The 22,162-nt window shown below is 37.2% G+C and overlaps 1 protein-coding gene across 1 annotated transcript in view; it reads left to right on the top strand.

The window, feature by feature from the left end:
- Positions 1 to 22,162, top strand: part of LOC138310812 (rab3 GTPase-activating protein catalytic subunit-like) — a 100,564-nt gene that overhangs the window by 17,769 nt on the left and 60,633 nt on the right. Inside the window, 4 exon segments of the mRNA XM_069252137.1 lie at positions 779 to 854; positions 9,240 to 9,414; positions 10,149 to 10,227; positions 11,371 to 11,490. Of these exon segments, the coding sequence (XP_069108238.1) occupies positions 779 to 854; positions 9,240 to 9,414; positions 10,149 to 10,227; positions 11,371 to 11,490 (450 nt within the window).

The raw sequence follows: 22,162 nt of genomic DNA on the forward strand, positions 1-22,162 counted from the left end.
CGTATGATGAATGCAACTAGGAGACCCAGACCCCACTTCCTTTCCGTTGATTTTCCGCCATTTTAGAAAGTATAAAAGGGGAACAGACAGAGCAGAAAACGTTGTCCAATTCATCAATATGGCATTAGAAAATAAGAATAAATCTTGCCAGTGATCTTGATTTGGTTAAATATCAAGGATAACGTTATTTTGGCAACATTTTGCTAAAATGTGTCTTTTAATAAAATCATGGCTAAGATTACATATATATTTTGTTAAGCTGTTTTTATAAAGGAAATCTTTATGTTTTATATTAAACAAATTATTAAACTTTAAAAGTGTAACATGGACACCCTGTATAATAACAATGTTAAAGCAAATGAAACATCTATATAGTATGTTATACAACCAGTGTATTTCTTTAAAAGTATCAGTTTCGGTACCGTTCAAATACCAGTATTGTTTTGTTGATATGGTTTATGGTATCGTACTGTTTCATTATTAACAGTATCCAACCCTAGTAGAATTAGCCTATATTTGTAGGGCTGGATTGGTATACCAATTCAAACCAGTTTTCAGCAGCGTACCAATTCTTGATATGTGAACATGCTGTAATCTGTGTTTTAACAACTTAACATACTGATTCTGTTATTATAAATTTATTTTGAAATATCATTCAAGTAAGAGTGTTTCATCTGGAAGCTTTGATCTATATCATGTAGACACACAGAGAGTGCAGTGTTTTCATATAATTACTAATTGACAGTAATAACTTGTTTTTATCTACAATCAATTTTAGGTTTGTGGCGAGATTGGAGGAGATTCTTCATGAATGGAAACTGGTCAGTGTCCAGCCGCGTCATCCAGTTACCAAGGTAACTACATGGTAAAAAAGGTTTGGAAATAAAAAGTTTATATGAAACTATATAGGTAGCTTACTTGTACTGACAGCAGATAAAACACCATTTATAGTGTTTCCCATTCTAACTAGATTAGAATTCCTCTACACTATCGGATGTTCTACAATATGATACAATACCAGACAATACATGTATTGGAGCATATCGTATAGCATGGCTGTTGAGCGGAATTACAAGTCTAATTTTAATCAGGTTGTAGTGTTACCTATTCTACAACACACGAAGAAGACTATCTTACCTACATATAGCAGGCAATCAATGTAATTACATGTATATATTGGGACATTTCCTCAAATAACCGACAGTAATCAGATGTAACTAGCAGGTCTATGGGGTAATTGTAATTGTCATACTACATTAAACTGTATCAAGTAACTGACTGTAAATAGATGTAACTAGCAGGTTTATGGGGTAATTGTAATTGTCATAGTACATTACACTGTATCAGGTAACTGACTGTAAATAGATGTAACTAGCAGGTTTATGGGGTAATTGTAATTGTCATAGTACATTACACTGTGTTAGGTAACTGACTGTAATCAGATGTAACTAGCAGGTTTATGGGGTAATTGTAATTGTCATAGTACATTACACTGTGTTAGGTAATTGACAGTAATCAGATGTAACTAGCAGGCTTATGGGGTAATTATAATTGTCATAGTACATTACACTGTATCAGGTAACTGACTGTAATCAGATGTAACTAGCAGGCTTATGGGGTAATTGTAATTGTCATAGTACATTACACTGTGTTAGGTAACTGACAGTAATCAGATGTAACTAGCAGGCTTATGGGGTAATTATGATTGTCATAGTACATTACACTGTATCAGGTAACTGACAGTAATCAGATGTAACTAGCAGGTTTATGGGGTAATTGTAATTGTCATAGTACATTACACTGTATCAGGTAACTGACAGTAATCAGATGTAACTAGCAGGTTTATGGAGTAATTATAATTGTCATAGTACATTACACTGTGTTAGGTAACTGACAGTAATCAGATGTAACTAGCAGGCTTATGGGGTAATTATAATTGTCATAGTACATTACACTGTATCAGGTAACTGAGAGTAATCAGATGTAACTAGCAGGCTTATGGGGTAATTGTAATTGTCATAGTACATTACACTGTATCAGGTAACTGACAGTAATCAGATGTAACTAGCAGGTTTATGGGGTAATTATAATTGTCATAGTACATTACACTGTGTTAGGTAATTGACAGTAATCAGATGTAACTAGCAGGCTTATGGGGTAATTATAATTGTCATAGTACATTACACTGTATCAGGTAACTGACTGTAAGTAGATGTCCTGTCCTGTCAATCCTGTCCCATTCCATTCCCGTCTCATTCCATTCCATCCCATCCCATCCCATTCTATCCCATCCCATTCTATCCCATCCCATTCTATCCCATTCTATCTCATGCCATTCCATCCCATCCCATTCTATCCCATCCCATTCTATCCCATCCCATTCTATCCCATTCTATCTCATGCCATTCCATTCCATCCCATTCCACCCTGTCCTGTCAATCCTGTCCCATATAATCCTGTCCCATTCCATCCTGTCTCATTCCATCCTGTCCCATTCCATCCTGTCTCATTCCATCCTGTCCCATTCCATCCTGTCTCATTCCATCCTGTTCCATTCAATTCAGTCCCATTCGGTTGATTCCATCCCACTCCATTCCACCCTGTCCTGTCAATCCTGTCCCATTCAATCCTGTACCATTCCATCCTGTCCTGTCAATAGTGACGTTCCATTCCATCCTGTCCCATTCAATCCTGTACCATTCCATCCTGTCCTGTTAATAGTGACGTTCCATTCCATCCTGTCCTGTTAATAGTGACGTTCCATTCCATCCTGTCCTGTCAATAGTGACGTTCCATTCCATCCTGTCCTGTCAATAGTGACGTTCCATTCCATCCTGTCCTGTCAATAGTGACGTTCCATTCCATCCTGTCCTGTCAATAGTGACGTTCCATTCCATCCTGTCCTGTCAATAGTGACGTTCCATTCCATCCTTTCCTGTCAATAGTGACGTTCCATTCCATCCTGTCCTGTCAATACTGACGTTCCATTCCATCCTGTCCTGTCAATAGTGACGTTCCATTCCATCCTGTCCTGTCAATAGTGACGTTCCATTCCATCCTGTCCTGTTAATAGTGACGTTCCATTCCATCCTGTCCCATACCGTCCTGTACCATTCCATCCTGTCCTGTCAATAGTGACGTTCCATTCCATCCTGTCCTGTCAATAGTGACGTTCCATTCCATCCTGTCCTGTCAATAGTGACGTTCCATTCCATCCTGTCCTGTCAATAGTGACGTTCCATTCCATCCTGTCCTGTTAATAGTGACGTTCCATTCCATCCTTTCCTGTCAATAGTGACGTTCCATTCCATCCTGTCCTGTTAATAGTGACGTTCCATTCCATCCTGTCCCATACCGTCCTGTACCATTCCATCCTGTCCTGTCAATAGTGACGTTCCATTCCATCCTGTCCTGTCAATAGTGACGTTCCATTCCATCCTGTCCTGTTAATAGTGACGTTCCATTCCATCCTGTCCTGTTAATAGTGACGTTCCATTCCATCCTGTCCCATACCGTCCTGTACCATTCCATCCTGTCCTGTCAATAGTGACGTTCCATTCCATCCTTTCCTGTCAATAGTGACGTTCCATTCCATCCTGTCCTGTCAATAGTGACGTTCCATTCCATCCTGTCCTGTCAATAGTGACGTTCCATTCCATCCTGTCCTGTCAATAGTGACGTTCCATTCCATCCTGTCCTGTCAATAGTGACGTTCCATTCCATCCTGTCCTGTCAATAGTGACGTTCCATTCCATCCTTTCCTGTCAATAGTGACGTTCCATTCCATCCTGTCCTGTCAATAGTGACGTTCCATTCCATCCTGTCCTGTCAATAGTGACGTTCCATTCCATCCTTCCTGTCAATAGTGACGTTCCATTCCATCCTTTCCTGTCAATAGTACGTTTCCATCCTTTCTGTCCTTCCTCCTGTCCTGTCAATAGTGACGTTCCATTCCATCCTTTCCTGTCAATAGTGACGTTCCATTCCATCCTGTCCTGTCAATAGTGACGTTCCATTCCATCCTTTCCTGTCAATAGTGACGTTCCATTCCATCCTGTCCTGTCAATAGTGACGTTCCATTCCATCCTGTCCTGTCAATAGTGACGTTCCATTCCATCCTGTCCTGTAATAGTGACGTTTCCATCCTGTCCTGTCAATAGTGACGTTCCATTCCATCCTGTCTGTCAATATGACGTTCCATTCCATCCTGTCCTGTCAATAGTGACGTTCCATTCCATCCTGTCCTGTCAATAGTGACGTTCCATTCCATCCTGTCCTGTCAATAGTGACGTTCCATTCCATCCTGTCCTGTCAATAGTGACGTTCCATTCCATCCTGTCCTGTCAATAGTGACGTTCCATTCCATCCTGTCCTGTCAATAGTGACGTTCCATTCCATCCTGTCCTGTCAATAGTGACGTTCCATTCCATCCTGTCCTGTCAATAGTGACGTTCCATTCCATCCTGTCCTGTCAATAGTGACGTTCCATTCCATCCTTCCTGTCAATAGTGACGTTCCATTCCACCCTGTCCTGTCAATAGTGACGTTCCATTCCATCCTGTCCTGTTAATAGTGACGTTCCATTCCATCCTGTCCTGTCAATAGTGACGTTCCATTCCATCCTGTCCTGTCAATAGTGACGTTCCATTCCATCCTGTCCTGTCAATAGTGACGTTCCATTCCATCCTTTCCTGTCAATAGTGACGTTCCATTCCATCCTGTCCCATACCGTCCTGTACCATTCCATCCTGTCCTGTCAATAGTGACGTTCCATTCCATCCTGTCCTGTCAATAGTGACGTTCCATTCCATCCTGTCCTGTCAATAGTGACGTTCCATTCCATCCTGTCCTGTCAATAGTGACGTTCCATTCCATCCTGTCCTGTCAATAGTGACGTTCCATTCCATCCTGTCCTGTCAATAGTGACGTTCCATTCCATCCTGTCCTGTTAATAGTGACGTTCCATTCCATCCTGTCCCATACCGTCCTGTACCATTCCATCCTGTCCTGTCAATAGTGACGTTCCATTCCATCCTGTCCTGTCAATAGTGACGTTCCATTCCATCCTGTCCTGTTAATAGTGACGTTCCATTCCATCCTGTCCCATACCGTCCTGTACCATTCCATCCTGTCCTGTCAATAGTGACGTTCCATTCCATCCTGTCCTGTCAATACTGACGTACCATTCCATCCTGTCCTGTCAATAGTGACGTTCCATTCCATCCTGTCCTGTTAATAGTGACGTTCCATTCCATCCTGTCCTGTTAATAGTGACGTTCCATTCAATCCCATCCCATACCGTCCTGTACCATTCCATCCTGTCCTGTTAATAGTGACGTTCCATTCCATCCTGTCCCATACCGTCCTGTACCATTCCATCCTGTCCTGTCAATAGTGACGTTCCATTCCATCCTGTCCTGTCAATAGTGACGTTTCATTCCATCCTGTCCTGTCAATAGTGACGTTCCATTCCATCCTGTCCTGTTAATAGTGACGTTCCATTCCATCCTGTCCCATACCGTCCTGTACCATTCCATCCTGTCCTGTCAATAGTGACGTTCCATTCCATCCTGTCCTGTCAATAGTGACGTTCCATTCCATCCTGTCCTGTCAATAGTGACGTTCCATTCCATCCTGTCCTGTCAATAGTGACGTTCCATTCCATCCTGTCCTGTTAATAGTGACGTTCCATTCCATCCTGTCCTGTCAATAGTGACGTTCCATTCCATCCTGTCCTGTCAATAGTGACGTTCCATTCCATCCTGTCCTGTCAATAGTGACGTTCCATTCCATCCTTTCCTGTCAATAGTGACGTTCCATTCCATCCTGTCCTGTCAATAGTGACGTTCCATTCCATCCTGTCCTGTCAATAGTGACGTTCCATTCCATCCTGTCCTGTTAATAGTGACGTTCCATTCCATCCTGTCCTGTCAATAGTGACGTTCCATTCCATCCTGTCCTGTCAATAGTGACGTTCCATTCCATCCTGTCCTGTCACGTTCCATTCCATCCTGTCCCATACCGTCCTGTACCATTCCATCCTGTCCTGTCAATAGTGACGTTCCATTCCATCCTGTCCTGTCAATAGTGACGTTCCATTCCATCCTGTCCTGTCAATAGTGACGTTCCATTCCATCCTGTCCTGTTAATAGTGACGTTCCATTCCATCCTGTCCCATACCGTCCTGTACCATTCCATCCTTTCCTGTCAATAGTGACGTTCCATTCCATCCTGTCCTGTCAATAGTGACGTTCCATTCCATCCTTTCCTGTCAATAGTGACGTTCCATTCCATCCGTTCCTGTCAATAGTGACGTTCCATTCCATCCTGTCATGTCAATAGTGACGTTCCATTCCATCCTGTCCTGTCAATACTGACGTTCCATATCCTGTCCTGTCAATAGTGACGTTCCATTCCATCCTTTCCTGTCAATAGTGACGTTCCATTCCATCCTGTCCTGTCAATAGTGACGTTCCATTCCATCCTGTCCTGTCAATAGTGACGTTCCATTCCATCCTTTCCTGTCAATAGTGACGTTCCATTCCATCCTGTCCTGTCAATAGTGACGTTCCATTCCATCCTTTCCTGTCAATAGTGACGTTCCATTCCATCCTTTCCTGTCAATAGTGACGTTCCATTCCATCCTGTCCTGTCAATAGTGACGTTCCATTCCATCCTTTCCTGTCAATAGTGACGTTCCATTCCATCCTGTCCTGTCAATAGTGACGTTCCATTCCATCCTGTCCTGTCAATAGTGACGTTCCATTCCATCCATCCTGTCCTGTCAATAGTGACGTTCCATTCCATCCTGTCCTGTCAATAGTGACGTTCCATTCCATCCTGTCCTGTCAATAGTGACGTTCCATTCCATCCTGTCCTGTCAATAGTGACGTTCCATTCCATCCTGTCCTGTCAATAGTGACGTTCCATTCCATCCTTTCCTGTCAATAGTGACGTTCCATTCCATCCTTTCCTGTCAATAGTGACGTTCCATTCCATCCTGTCCTGTCAATAGTGACGTTCCATTCCATCCGTTCCTGTTAATAGTGACGTTCCATCCATCCTGTCCTGTCAATAGTGACGTTCCATTCCATCCTGTCCTGTCAATAGTGACGTTCCATTCCATCCTGTCCTGTCAATAGTGACGTTCCATTCCATCCTTTCCTGTCAATAGTGACGTTCCATTCCATCCTGTCCTGTCAATAGTGACGTTCCATTCCATCCTGTCCTGTCAATAGTGACGTTCCATTCCATCCTGTCCTGTCAATAGTGACGTTCCATATAGTGACGTTCCATTCCATCCTGTCCTGTCAATAGTGACGTTCCATTCCATCCTGTCCTGTCAATAGTGACGTTCCATTCCATCCTGTCCTGTTAATAGTGACGTTCCATTCCATCCTGTCCCATACCGTCCTGTACCATTCCATCTTTTCCTGTCAATAGTGACGTTCCATTCCATCCTGTCCTGTCAATAGTGACGTTCCATTCCATCCTGTCCTGTCAATAGTGACGTTCCATTCCATCCTGTCCTGTCAATAGTGACGTTCCATTCCATCCTGTCCTGTCAATAGTGACGTTCCATTCCATCCTGTCCTGTCAATAGTGACGTTCCATTCCATCCTGTGTCCTGTTAATAGTGACGTTCCATTCCATCCTGTCCCATACCGTCCTGTACCATTCCATCCTGTCCTGTCAATAGTGACGTACCATTCCATCCTGTCCTGTCAATAGTGACGTTCCATTCCATCCTTTCCTGTCAATAGTGACGTTCCATTCCATCCTGTCCTGTCAATAGTGACGTTCCATCCATCCTGTCCTGTCAATAGTGACGTTCCATTCCATCCTGTCCTGTTAATAGTGACGTTCCATTCCATCCTGTCCCATACCGTCCTGTACCATTCCATCCTGTCCTGTCAATAGTGACGTTCCATTCCATCCTGTCCTGTCAATAGTGACGTTCCATTCCATCCTGTCCTGTCAATAGTGACGTTCCATTCCATCCTGTCCTGTCAATAGTGACGTTCCATTCCATCCTGTCCTGTCAATAGTGACGTTCCATTCCATCCTGTCCTGTCAATAGTGACGTTCCATTCCATCCTGTCCCATACCGTCCTGTACCATTCCATCCTGTCCTGTCAATAGTGACGTTCCATTCCATCCTGTCCTGTCAATAGTGACGTTCCATTCCATCCTGTCCTGTCAATAGTGACGTTCCATTCCATCCTGTCCTGTCAATAGTGACGTTCCATTCCATCCTTTCCTGTCAATAGTGACGTTCCATTCCATCCTGTCCTGTTAATAGTGACGTTCCATTCCATCCTGCCCATCCGTTCCATTCCATCCTTTCCTGTCAATAGTGACGTTCCATTCCATCCTGTCCTGTCAATAGTGACGTTCCATTCCATCCTGTCCTGTCAATAGTGACGTTCCATTCCATCCTGTCCTGTCAATAGTGACGTTCCATTCCATCCTTTCCTGTCAATAGTGACGTTCCATTCCATCCTGTCCTGTCAATAGTGACGTTCCATTCCATCCTTTCCTGTCAATAGTGACGTTCCATTCCATCCTGTCCTGTCAATAGTGACGTTCCATTCCATCCTGTCCTGTCAATAGTGACGTTCCATTCCATCCTGTCCTGTCAATAGTGACGTTCCATTCCATCCTGTCCTGTCAATAGTGACGTTCCATTCCATCCTTTCCTGTCAATAGTGACGTTCCATTCCATCCTTTCCTGTCAATAGTGACGTTCCATACCATCCTTTCCTGTCAATAGTGACGTTCCATTCCATTCTGTCCTGTCAATAGTGACGTTCCATTCCATCCTGTCCTGTTAATAGTGACGTTCCATTCCATCCTGTCCCATACCGTCCTGTACCATTCCATCCTGTCCTGTCAATAGTGACGTTCCATTCCATCCTGTCCTGTTAATAGTGACGTTCCATTCCATCCTGTCCTGTTAATAGTGACGTTCCATTCCATCCTGTCCCATACCGTCCTGTACCATTCCATCCTGTCCTGTCAATAGTGACGTTCCATTCCATCCTGTCTTATCACATTCCATCCTGTCCTGTCCTGTTCCACCTGTCCTATGATGTCCTCTTTGATATTGTATATTGAGATGGGGTATAAAGATATTTCTAATTAAATTTTATATTCAGTATAGGAATACAATTTATGCTGAAAGTTATTTTCAGTATAATATCCAGAACAAAGTTTCAGTTTGTTCCTGAATTTTTCAGGCTGAACAGAACAATGGGACCTGGATTGAGAAGAAGGAAGAGATGATGTTTGCAGATTTTAAGTTTATTGTGTCTCATCACTATTTAAAACCAGCCTCCTCCTCCACCGACCATACTCCGGACCCGGGCCATAGTCCTGAGGAGGAGGGGGAGGAGATAGAAGAGGAAAAGGAAGGTAAATCATTCTTTATATCATCTACACACCAGGTCTATATCTACAGCTACTATTGTTAACATTGTGTATAGAAAATAAGTTCATGATATACTGTAAATGTTTAGCCCACCAAAGTCAAACAATAAAATCAATCGGCTTCAAACGCTCTTGTGATTCGAATCTTTATCCAGCAGAAGCTCAATCATATAACTCTAAGTTCCAAAGGTTTAAGTGACTTTGCAATAGTAGTTTGATTTTTGTTACTTGATTTGTTTATTTATTACATTTCTTACAATAATACAATGATTGTTGCCATCGATCACAGGTTGTTTTAAATCCATTTCAAGGGTCAACAATATTTTTTTTGGCAATTTTATGAACATTTGGTAAAGAAATATATTCTTGGGTGGTGTTCAAATAGTATACTCTTCCAACCACTTTATAATCAACTGATCAAAAATAGAATATCTGTTACATAAATAAAACTTCTTTCTTCTCAAATGAGGGTTGAAGTGGGGTGTGAAAGATAGAGTTCAAAGACATGAATAATACATCAACAAAAAATTCAGCTCCATACATTTCCATAAAATTTACTTTTTTTCACATTGCATACTTATTGGTTACACTAAAATATCTGATTGTGCCCTTTAAGGCCTTGCCTTCAGTCATGATATAACATAAATTTCCTCTTAAAACCCAAAACTCTTTACACATAAATATTATTTTACCTATTAGCGCATAGGTTTATGTTACAGACGTTATCCCAACTGTGATGATGGATATGATGAACACGGAAAATGACTTCCCTTCTAAAGCACATTTCCTGTCGAGATTGTAAGTGTAATTGGAGTTGCTTCCCTTCTGAAGCACATTCCTATCTAGATTATAAGTGTAATTGGAGTTGCCTCCCTTCTAAAGCACATTTCCTGTCTAGATTGTAAGTGTAGTTGGAGTTGCTTCCCTATTAAAGCACATTTCCTGTCAAGATTGTAAGTGTGATTGGAGTTGCCTCCCCTCTAAAGCCTACTTCCTGTAGGGCTGCAACGATACACCAGTACTCCAATACGATACGCATCATGATACGTGCCTCTCGATTTGATTATTTCCGATATGATACTCTTGTTTTCTGTCATCTTGAATTTCCAACAGATTTTCTTTCATATCTGGATTTTAAAATATAACTACATTAATAAAACATACTTCAAAAGACAAATTAAAAAGTGTTTTTAAGGTTCAAAATTGTAAATAAATATCCTTATATTATGGACTCCCATGTTAACTAGCTATACAGGCCTAAAGTACTAATAAAATTCAGTTTAAGAAAATATTTACATATTTGCAGGATGATTAGAAAATAAAATAAAAATCTGGATTTGTTATACCTATCCGACTCCTTTATTACAATTATCAAATGCCAAAATGGCATCCATTACAGTTGCAAACTTACCTTCAGAAAGCATATAGGCCTATTTAAAGATGCTCCACCGCTGACAAAAAGTATTTTTTTCACTATCAAAAACAGGAACAGACGATATAGTATTTTTTTCAGTTACAAAAATAACTTACTTTACACCATTACCACTATTGAAAAGTTTGAGCTTATAATTCTACGTCAAGTTAAAAATATGAAAAATAATTAATTGCATCCCGAAAAAATTCCGACGCACTATATCCTATATGGAATGAAGTACTGATTGAGCATGCACCAAAGGCAAAATGAAAATATATATATTATTTTTGTGTTAATTAGACATACATACACACGATTGAACACCAATTTTTGTTCAAATAATGAATACTATTCATGCTCTGTCGGTGGTGGAGCATCTTTAACACATAAACTATTGTGAAAAGTGTTTAATTTTAATGTAATGCTTACTAGCTGTAAAAGGTCACAAGAACTTGACCCCGAGATTTTCTACCAAGAACAAAGAGACAATGAGAGGTACACTAACATAATCATTATATATCCCCTAGGTATGGTTTACAAGAGTTTGTTGTAATCGCACCCTCCAGTAAATCGGACGCCATTGACAGTGAAAGTCGCATCAAGCTTCTGCTGAGCTCCGTGTCTATAGCCCTAGGTAATGCGGGATGGTAAGTGAACATGACAAAGTGAAAAATCACAAATACCTCAAATCCTAGCTTCAATTCAAAATCAAAATCACAAATACCTCAAATCCTAGCTTCAATTCAAACTCAAAATCACAAATACCACAAATCCTAGCTTCAGTTCAAACTATAAATCTCAAATACCTCAAATCCTAGCTTCAATTCAAACTCAAAATCACAAATACCTCAAATCCTAGCTTCAATTCAAACTCAAAACCACAAATACTACAAATCCTAGCTTCAATTCAAACTCAAAATCACATATACCTCAAAATCCTAGCTTCAATTCAAACTCAAAATCACAAATACCACAAATCCTAGCTTCAATTCAAACTCAAAATCACAAATACCACAAATCCTAGCTTCAATTCAAACTCAAAATCACAAATACCACAAATCCTAGCTTCAATTCAAACTCAAAATCACAAATACCTCAAAACCTAGCTTCAATTCAAACTCAAAATCACAAATACCTCAAATCCTAGCTTCAATTCAAACTCAAAATCACAAATACCACAAATCCTAGCTTCAATTCAAACTCAAAATCACAAATACCACAAATCCTAGCTTCAATTCAAACTCAAAATCACAAATACCACAAATCCTAGCTTCAATTCAAACTCAAAATCACAAATACCACAAATCCTAGCTTCAAATTCAAACTCAAAAATATTTATTAATGTGAAAATGAACAAAGATTATAATTTATAACTGAACTTTAGATACATGTAAGGAAAATGCCTCTTGTCATTTAATTTAGTATTTTTCAGAAATTTGGAAAAGTGCTATTTGTATTAAAAATTTTGAATGTTGTTGAAAGGGGAAAATCATAAAACATCAGAAAGTCAGAACATGTACTGTCACTAAAGTAGTTAAGTCATAAAACATCAGAAAGTCAGAACATGTACTGTCACTAAAGTAGTTAAGTCATAAAACATCAGAAAGTCAGAACATGTACTGTCACTAAAGCAGTTATATCATAAAACATCTGAAAGTCAGAACATGTACTGTCACTAAAGTAGTTAAGTCATAAAACATCAGAAAGTCAGAACATGTACTGTCACTAAAGTAGTTAAGTCATAAAACATCAGAAAGTCAGAACATGTACTGTCACTAAAGCAGTTATATCATAAAACATCTGAAAGTCAGAACATGTACTGTCACTTAAGTAGTTAAGTCATAAAACATCAGAAAGTCAGAACATGTACGTGTCACTAAAGCAGTTAAGTCATAAAACATCAGAAAGTCAGAACATGTACTGTCACAAAAGCAGTTAAGTCATAAAACATCAGAAAGTCAGAACATGTACTGTCACTAAACAGTTATATTCATAAAACATCAGAAAGTCAGAACATGTACTGTCACTAAAGCAGTTAAATCATAAAACATCAGAAAGTCAGAACATGTACTGTCACGAAAGTAGTTAAATCATAAAACACCAGAAAGTCAGAACATGTACTGTCACTAAAGCAGTTAAGTCATAAAACATCAGAAAGTCAGAACATGTACTGTCACTTAAGCAGTTTAATTACAAAACATCAGAAAGTCAGAACATGTACTGTCACTAAAGTAGTTAAATCATAAAACATCAGAAAGTCAGAACATGTACTGTCACTAAAGCAGTTAAGTCATAAAACATCAGAAAGTCAGAACATGTACTGTCACTAAAGCAGTTAAATTACAGAACATCAGAAAGTCAGAACATGTACTGTCACTAAAGTAGTTTCATATCAGAAGGTCAGAACATGTACTGTCACTAAAGTAGTTAATCATAAAACATCAGAAAGTCAGAACATGTACTGTCACTAAAGCAGTTAAGTCATAAAACATCAGAAAGTCAGAACATGTACTGTCACTAAAGCAGTTAAATTACAAAACATCAGAAAGTCAGAACATGTACTGTCACTAAAGCAGTTAAGTCATAAAACATCAGAAAGTCAGAACATGTACTGTCACTAAAGTAGTTAAATCATAAAACATCAGAAAGTCAGAACATGTACTGTCACTAAAGCAGTTAAGTCATAAAACATCAGAAAGTCAGAACATGTACTGTCACTAAAGCAGTTAAGTCATAAAACATCAGAAAGTCAGAACATGTACTGTCACTAAAGCAGTTAAGTCATAAAACATCAGAAAGTCAGAACATGTACTGTCACTAAAGCAGTAAAGTCATAAAACATCAGAAAGTCAGAACATGTACTGTCACTAAAGTAGTTAAGTCATAAAACATCAGAAAGTCAGAACATGTACTGTCACTAAAGTAGTTAAATCATAAAACATCAGAAAGTCAGAACATGTACTGTCACTAAAGTAGTTAAATCATAAAACATCAGAAAGTCAGAACATGTACTGTCACTAAAGTAGTTAAATCATAAAACATCAGAAACTCAGAACATGTACTGTCACTGAAGCAGTTAAGTCATAAAACATCAGAAAGTCAGAACATGTACTGTCACAAAAGCAGTTAAGTCAGACAATGTACTGTCACTAAAAACATCAGAAAGTCAGAACATGTACTGTCACTAAAGCAGTTATCATAAAACATCAGAAAGTCAGAACATGTACTGTCACTAAAGTAGTTAATCAGAACATGTACTCATAAAGCAGTTAAGTCAAAAACATCAGAAAGTCAGAACATGTACTGTCACTAAAGCAGTTAAATTACAAAACATCAGAAAGTCAGAACATGTACTGTCACTAAAGTAGTTAAATCATAAAACATCAGAAAGTCAGAACATGTACTGTCACTAAAGCAGTTAAGTCATAAAACATCAGAAAGTCAGAACATGTACTGTCACTAAAGCAGTTAAATTACAGAACATCAGAAAGTCAGAACATGTACTGTCACTAAAGCAGTTAAATTACAGAACATCAGAAAGTCAGAACATGTACTGTCACTAAAGCAGTTAAGTCATAAAACATCAGAAAGTCAGAACATGTACTGTCACTAAAGTAGTTAAATCATAAAACATCAGAAAGTCAGAACATGTACTGTCTCTAAAGCAGTTAAATTACAGAACATCAGAAAGTCAGAACATGTATGTCACTAAAGCAGTTAAATACAGAACATCAGAAAGTCAGAACATGTACTGTCACTAAAGCAGTTAAGTCATAAAACATCGAAAGTCAGAAACACTGTCACTAAAGTCAGTTAAACAGAAAGTACATGTACTGTCACTAAAGCAGTTAAGTCATAAAACATCAGAAAGTCAGAACATGTACTGTCACTAAAGCAGTTAAATTACAAAACATCAGAAAGTCAGAACATGTACTGTCACTAAAGCAGTTAAGTCATACAAAACATCAGAAAGTCAGAACATGTACTGTCACTAAAGCAGTTAAATTACAAAACATCAGAAAGTCAGAACATGTACTGTCACTAAAGCAGTTTAAGTCATAAAACATCAGAAAGTCAGAACATGTACTGTCACTAAAGCAGTTAAAGTCATAAAACATCAGAAAGTCAGAACATGTACTGTCACTAAAGTAGTTAAATCATAAAACATCAGAAAGTCAGAACATGTACTGTCACTAAAGTAGTTAAATCATAAAACATCAGAAAGTCAGAACATGTACTGTCACTAAAGCAGTTAAATTACAGAACATCAGAAAGTCAGAACATGTACTGTCACTAAAGCAGTTAAATTACAGAACATCAGATCAAGTCAGAACATGTACTGTCACTAAAAGTAGTTAAATCATAAAACATCAGAAAGTCAGAACATGTACTGTCACTAAAGTAGTTAAATCATAAAACATCAGAAAGTCAGAACATGTACTGTCACTAAAGTAGTTAAATCATAAAACATCAGAAAGTCAGAACATGTACTGTCACTAAAGCAGTTAAATTACAGAACATCAGAAAGTCAGAACATGTACTGTCACTAAAGTAGTTAAATTACATAAAACATCAGAAAGTCAGAACATGTACTGTCACTAAAGCAGTTAAATTACAAAACATCAGAAAGTCAGAACATGTACTGTCACTAAAGCAGTTAAATCATAAAACATCAGAAAGTCAGAACATGTACTGTCACTAAAGTAGTTATATCATAAAACATCAGAAAGTCAGAACATGTACTGTCACTAAAGCAGTTAAGTCATAAAACATCAGAAAGTCAGAACATGTACTGTCACTAAAGCAGTTAAATCATAAAACATCAGAAAGTCAGAACATGTACTGTCACTAAAGCAGTTATATCATAAAACATCAGAAAGTCAGAAACATGTACTGTCACTAAAGTAGCATTAAATTACAAAACATCAGAAAGTCAGAACATGTACTGTCACTAAAGTAGTTAAATCATACAAAACATCAGAAAGTCAGAACATGTACTGTCACTAAAGCAGTTAATCATAAAACATCAGAAAGTCAGAACATGTACTGTCACTAAAGCAGTTAAGTCATAAAACATCAGAAAGTCAGAACATGTACTGTCACTAAAGTAGTTATATCATAAAACATCAGAAAGTCAGAACATGTACTGTCACTAAAGTAGTTATATCATAAAACATCAGAAAGTCAGAACATGTACTGTCACTAAAGCAGTTAAGTCATAAAACATCAGAAAGTCAGAACATGTACTGTCACTAAAGTAGTTAAATCATAAAACATCAGAAAGTCAGAACATGTACTGTCACTAAAGTAGTTAAGTCAAAAACATCAGAAAGTCAGAACATGTACTGTCACTAAAGTAGTTAAATTACAAAACATCAGAAAGTCAGAACATGTACTGTCACTAAAGTAGTTAAATCATAAAACATCAGAAAGTCAGAACATGTACTGTCACTAAAGTAGTTAAATCATAAAACATCAGAAAGTCAGAACATGTACTGTCACTAAAGCAGTTAAATTACAAAACATCAGAAAGTCAGAACATGTACTGTCACTAAAGCAGTTAAATTACAGAACATCAGAAAGTCAGAACATGTACTGTCACTAAAGCAGTTAAGTCATAAAACATCAGAAAGTCAGAACATGTACTGTCACTAAAGCAGTTAAGTCATAAAACATCAGAAAGTCAGAACATGTACTGTCACTAAAGCAGTTTAAATCATAAAACATCAGAAAGTCAGAACATGTACTGTCACTAAAGTTAAAGTCATAAAACATCAGAAAGTCAGAACATGTACTGTCACTAAAGCAGTTAAGTCATAAAACATCAGAAAGTCAGAACATGTACTGTCACTAAAGCAGTTAAATCATAAAACATCAGAAAGTCAGAACATGTACTGTCACTAAAGTAGTTAAAATTAAGTCATCAGAAAGTCATAAGTTTCCTGTACACTAAAGCATTTAAGTCATAAACATCAGAAAGTCAGAACATGTACTGTCACTAAAGTAGTTTAATCATCATAAAACATCAGAAAGTCAGAACATGTACTGTCACTAAAGTAGTTAAATTACAAAACATCAGAAAGTCAGAACATGTACTGTCACTAAAGCAGTTAAATTACAAAACATCAGAAAGTCAGAACATGTACTGTCACTAAAGCAGTTAAATCATAAAACATCAGAAAGTCAGAACATGTACTGTCACTAAAGCAGTTAAGTCATAAAACATCAGAAAGTCAGAACATGTACTGTCACTAAAAGCATCAAAAGTAGTTTATATCATAAAACATCAGAAAGTCAGAACATGTACTGTCACAAAAGCAGTTAAGTCATAAAACATCAGAAAGTCAGAACATGTACTGTCACTAAAGTAGTTAAGTCATAAAACATCAGAAAGTCAGAACATGTACTGTCACTAAAGTAGTTAAATCATAAAACATCAGAAAGTCAGAACATGTACTGTCACTAAAGTAGTTAAGTCATAAAACATCAGAAAGTCAGAACATGTACTGTCACTAAAAAGCAGTTAAATTATCATAAAACATCAGAAAGTCAGAACATGTACTGTCACTAAAGCAGTTAAGTCATAAAACATCAGAAAGTCAGAACATGTACTGTCACTAAAGCAGTTATATCATAAAACATCAGAAAGTCAGAACATGTACTGTCACTAAAGTAGTTATATCATAAAACATCAGAAAGTCAGAACATGTACTGTCACTAAAGCAGTTAAGTCATAAAACATCAGAAAGTCAGAACATGTACTGTCACTAAAGTAGTTAAATCATAAAACATCAGAAAGTCAGAACATGTACTGTCACTAAAGCAGTTAAATCATAAAACATCAGAAGTCAGAACATGTACTGTCACTAAAGCAGTTAATCATTAAAACATCAGAAAGTCAGAACATGTACTGTCACTAAAGCAGTTAAGTCATAAAACATCAGAAAAGTCAGAACATGTTACTGTCACAAAAGTAGTTAAATTAAAAACATCAGAAAGTCAGAACATGTACTGTCACTAAAGCAGTTAAATCATAAAACATCAGAAAGTCAGAACATGTACTGTCACTAAAGTAGTTAAATCATAAAACATCAGAAAGTCAGAACATGTACTGTCACTAAAGCAGTTAAGTCATAAAAACATCAGAAAGTCAGAACATGTACTGTCACTAAAGTAGTTAAATTACATAAAACATCAGAAAGTCAGAACATGTACTGTCACTAAAGCAGTTTAATCATAAAACATCAGAAAGTCAGAACATGTACTGTCACTAAAGTAGTTAAATCATAAAACATCAGAAAGTCAGAACATGTACTGTCACTAAAGCAGTTAAGTCATAAAACATCAGAAAGTCAGAACATGTACTGTCACTAAAGTAGTTAAATAAAACATCAGAAAGTCAGTCACTAAAGATTAAATTCATAAAACATCAGAAAGTCAGAACATGTACTGTCACTAAAGTAGTTAAGTCATAAAACATCAGAAAAGTCAGAACATGTACTGTCACTAAAGCAGTTAAGTCATAAAACATCAGAAAGTCAGAACATGTACTGTCACTAAAGCAGTTAAGTCATAAAACATCAGAAAGTCAGAACATGTACTGTCACAAAAGCAGTTTAATTACAAAACAATCAGAAAGTCAGAACATGTACTGTCACTAAAGTAGTTAAATCATAAAACATCAGAAAGTCAGAACATGTACTGGTCACTAAAGTAGTTCATAAAACATCAGAAAGTCAGAACATGTACTGTCACTAAAGCAGTTAAGTCATAAAACATCAGAAAGTCAGAACATGTACTGTCACTAAAGTAGTTAAATCATAAAACATCAGAAAGTCAGAACATGTACTGTCACTAAAGCAGTTAAATTACAGAACATCAGAAAGTCAGAACATGTACTGTCACTAAAGTAGTTAAATCATAAAACATCAGAAAGTCAGAACATGTACTGTCACTAAAGCAGTTAAGTCATAAAACATCAGAAAGTCAGAACATGTACTGTCACTAAAGCAGTTAAATCATAAAACATCAGAAAGTCAGAACATGTACTGTCACTAAAGCAGTTAAATTACAGAACATCAGAAAGTCAGAACATGTACTGTCACTAAAGTAGTTAAATTACAGAACATCAGAAAGTCAGAACATGTACTGTCACTAAAGCAGTTAAGTCATAAAACATCAGAAAGTCAGAACATGTACTGTCACTAAAGCAGTTATATCATAAAACATCTGAAAGTCAGAACATGTACTGTCACTAAAGCAGTTAAATTACAGAACATCAGAAAGTCAGAACATGTACTGTCACTAAAGTAGTTAAATCATAAAACATCAGAAAGTCAGAACATGTACTGTCACTAAAGTAGTTAATCATAAAACATCAGAAAGTCAGAACATGTACTGTCACTAAAGCAGTTAAGTCATAAAACATCAGAAAGTCAGAACATGTACTGTCACTAAAGCAGTTAAATCATAAAACATCAGAAAGTCAGAACATGTACTGTCACTAAAGAGTTAAATTACAAAACATCAGAAATCAGCTGTTAAAAGTTCATAAAACATCAGAAAGTCAGAACATGTACTGTCACTAAAGTAGTTAAATCATAAAACATCAGAAAGTCAGAACATGTACTGTCACTAAAGTAGTTAAATCATAAAACATCAGAAAGTCAGAACATGTACTGTCACTAAAGTAGTTAAATCATAAAACATCAGAAAGTCAGAACATGTACTGTCACTAAAGCAGTTAAATTACAAAACATCAGAAAGTCAGAACATGTACTGTCACTAAAGCAGTTAAATCATAAAACATCAGAAAGTCAGAACATGTACTGTCACTAAAGTAGTTAAAGTCATAAAACATCAGAAAGTCAGAACATGTACTGTCACTAAAGTAGTTAAATCATAAAACATCAGAAAGTCAGAACATGTACTGTCACTAAAGTAGTTAAATCATAAAACATCAGAAAGTCAGAACATGTACTGTCACTAAAGTAGTTAAGTCATAAAACATCAGAAAGTCAGAACATGTACTGTCACTAAAGCAGTTAAGTCATAAAACATCAGAAAGTCAGAACATGTACTGTCACTAAAGTAGTTAAATCATAAAACATCAGAAAGTCAGAACATGTACTGTCACTAAAGCAGTTAAGTCATAAAACATCAGAAAGTCAGAACATGTACTGTCACTAAAGTAGTTAAGTCATAAAACAATCAGAAAGTCAGAACATGTACTGTCACTAAAGCAGTTAAATCATAAAACATCAGAAAGTCAGAACATGTACTGTCACTAAGCAGTCATAAAACATCAGAAAGTCAGAACATGTACTGTCACTAAAGCAGTTAAGTCATAAAACATCAGAAAGTCAGAACATGTACTGTCACTAAAGTAGTTAAGTCATAAAACATCAGAAAGTCAGAACATGTACTACACTACAGTCCTTTTTCGTAAGATAGTATCTTGATCAACTGAATCAGAGTACTTCCATGCATTTTCTCAAAACAGGAAATACATGCATCATCTAAATACATGGTTACATGTATGTATATCGTACATGTACACACTAAATAAAGTCTTGTTTCCCGAACGTGTTAGTGCTTATGTAGATCACATTAGCTAAACATGATACATGTAGGCCTAAGACATCTTCATACGCAATATTCATGAAATATACTAGCTTGTAAAAATTGAACGAAAAGCAGGGGTGGGGTGATGGAGAGGTGAAAATATATCTGTATCTGTAGTTTTATACTAGAGGATTACTCAGCAACATTGGAATATCTTGATTTAATAATGCATCTTTCTTAAAACACATACATGAATATTAAGTGTCAAATATTCACAGTTTAACGGAGATGAGCAGCATGTTTTAACCAGTTGATTGTTATGAAATCTCATTTTATTCAGTACAAGACCGTATCGGCATATGTATCAGTCTGTTGGTATGGGTTATATAGAGCGCAGCGAACGGGCCGAAGGCCCGTTCGCGAAGCGAACTCTTGTGATAGAGGTGTCTCCCTAACGTTATTCTATGTAAATCATCCAATATATGTAGAGTTGGAAAACTTTCTCACCAACCGGAAACAGGAAGTCAACACAAGATCCAGCATCGCGCAAGACAGTATCTAAAGTCACACTCTCGCGTGATTACAAAATCACACTCTCGCGTGATTACAAACAAGTAACGCTTGGAAAAATAAAAATGAAAACATTAGTGAAAGATAAACCTTCCAATTTATTCTTACCTGAATCTAATAATTACATTTTGTCCTGAGTCTTAACTTAAAAGCCGTTTTACGTGAGCAGTTGCTTCGGAATTTTCCGCCTGGCAACGGAGAATGACGTTGAGATATAATTTGTAGCCGCAGTCACGTATTTTTGCAGAAAGTGAAAGTAGAAGTAATCTATGTTCAATATTGTTTTTCTTGTTATAAACTCAATGCCAGTAATTCAACAAAACTATTATTCCAATAATTAATAATTCTATAAATGGTTTCTAGCAGTACAGTTATTCAGCGCACCCAATAAGCTATAAAAACAAAACACATGTCAACATCGATAAGACTGATGGGTCAGGGGAGACTACTCTTTCGCCGTTGGAAATCCTTTATTTACATGTCAAACGAAAGAATGGATTAACTGCTGCGCTCTCAGATAGGCTTTGCCTAAAATTATATTAGAGAGCGCAGCGAACGGGCCGAAGGCCCGTTCGCGAAGCGAACTCTTGTGATAGAGGTGTCTCACTAACGTTATTCTATGTAAATCATCCAATATATGTAGAGTTGGAAAACTTTCTCACAAACCGGAAACAGGAAGTCAACACAAGATCCAGCATCGCGCAAGACAGTATCCAAAGTCACACTCTCGCGTGATTACAAAATCACACTCTCGTGTGATTACAAACAAGTAACGCTTCGAAAAATTCAAAATGAAAACATTAGTGAAATATAAACCTTCCAATTTATTCTTACCTGTATCTAACAATTACATTTTTTTCTGAGTCTTAACTTAAAAGCCGTTTTACGTGAGCAGTTGCTTCGGAATTTTTCCGCCTGGCAACGGAGAATGACGTTGAGATATAATTTGTAGCCGCAGTCACGTATTTTTGCAGAAAGTGAAAGTAGAAGTAATCTTTGTTCAATATTGTTTTTCTTGTTATAAACTCAATGCCAGTAATTCAGCAAAGCTATTATTCCAATAATTAATAATTCTATAAATGGTTTCTAGCAGTACAGTTATTCAGCGCACCCAATAAGCTATAAAAACAAAACACATGTCAACATCGATAAGACTGATGGGTCAGGGGAGAGTACTCTTTCGCC

This window comes from Argopecten irradians, chromosome 16 (assembly GCF_041381155.1).
Source record: "Argopecten irradians isolate NY chromosome 16, Ai_NY, whole genome shotgun sequence".
Taxonomy (NCBI): Eukaryota; Metazoa; Mollusca; class Bivalvia; order Pectinida; family Pectinidae; genus Argopecten; species Argopecten irradians.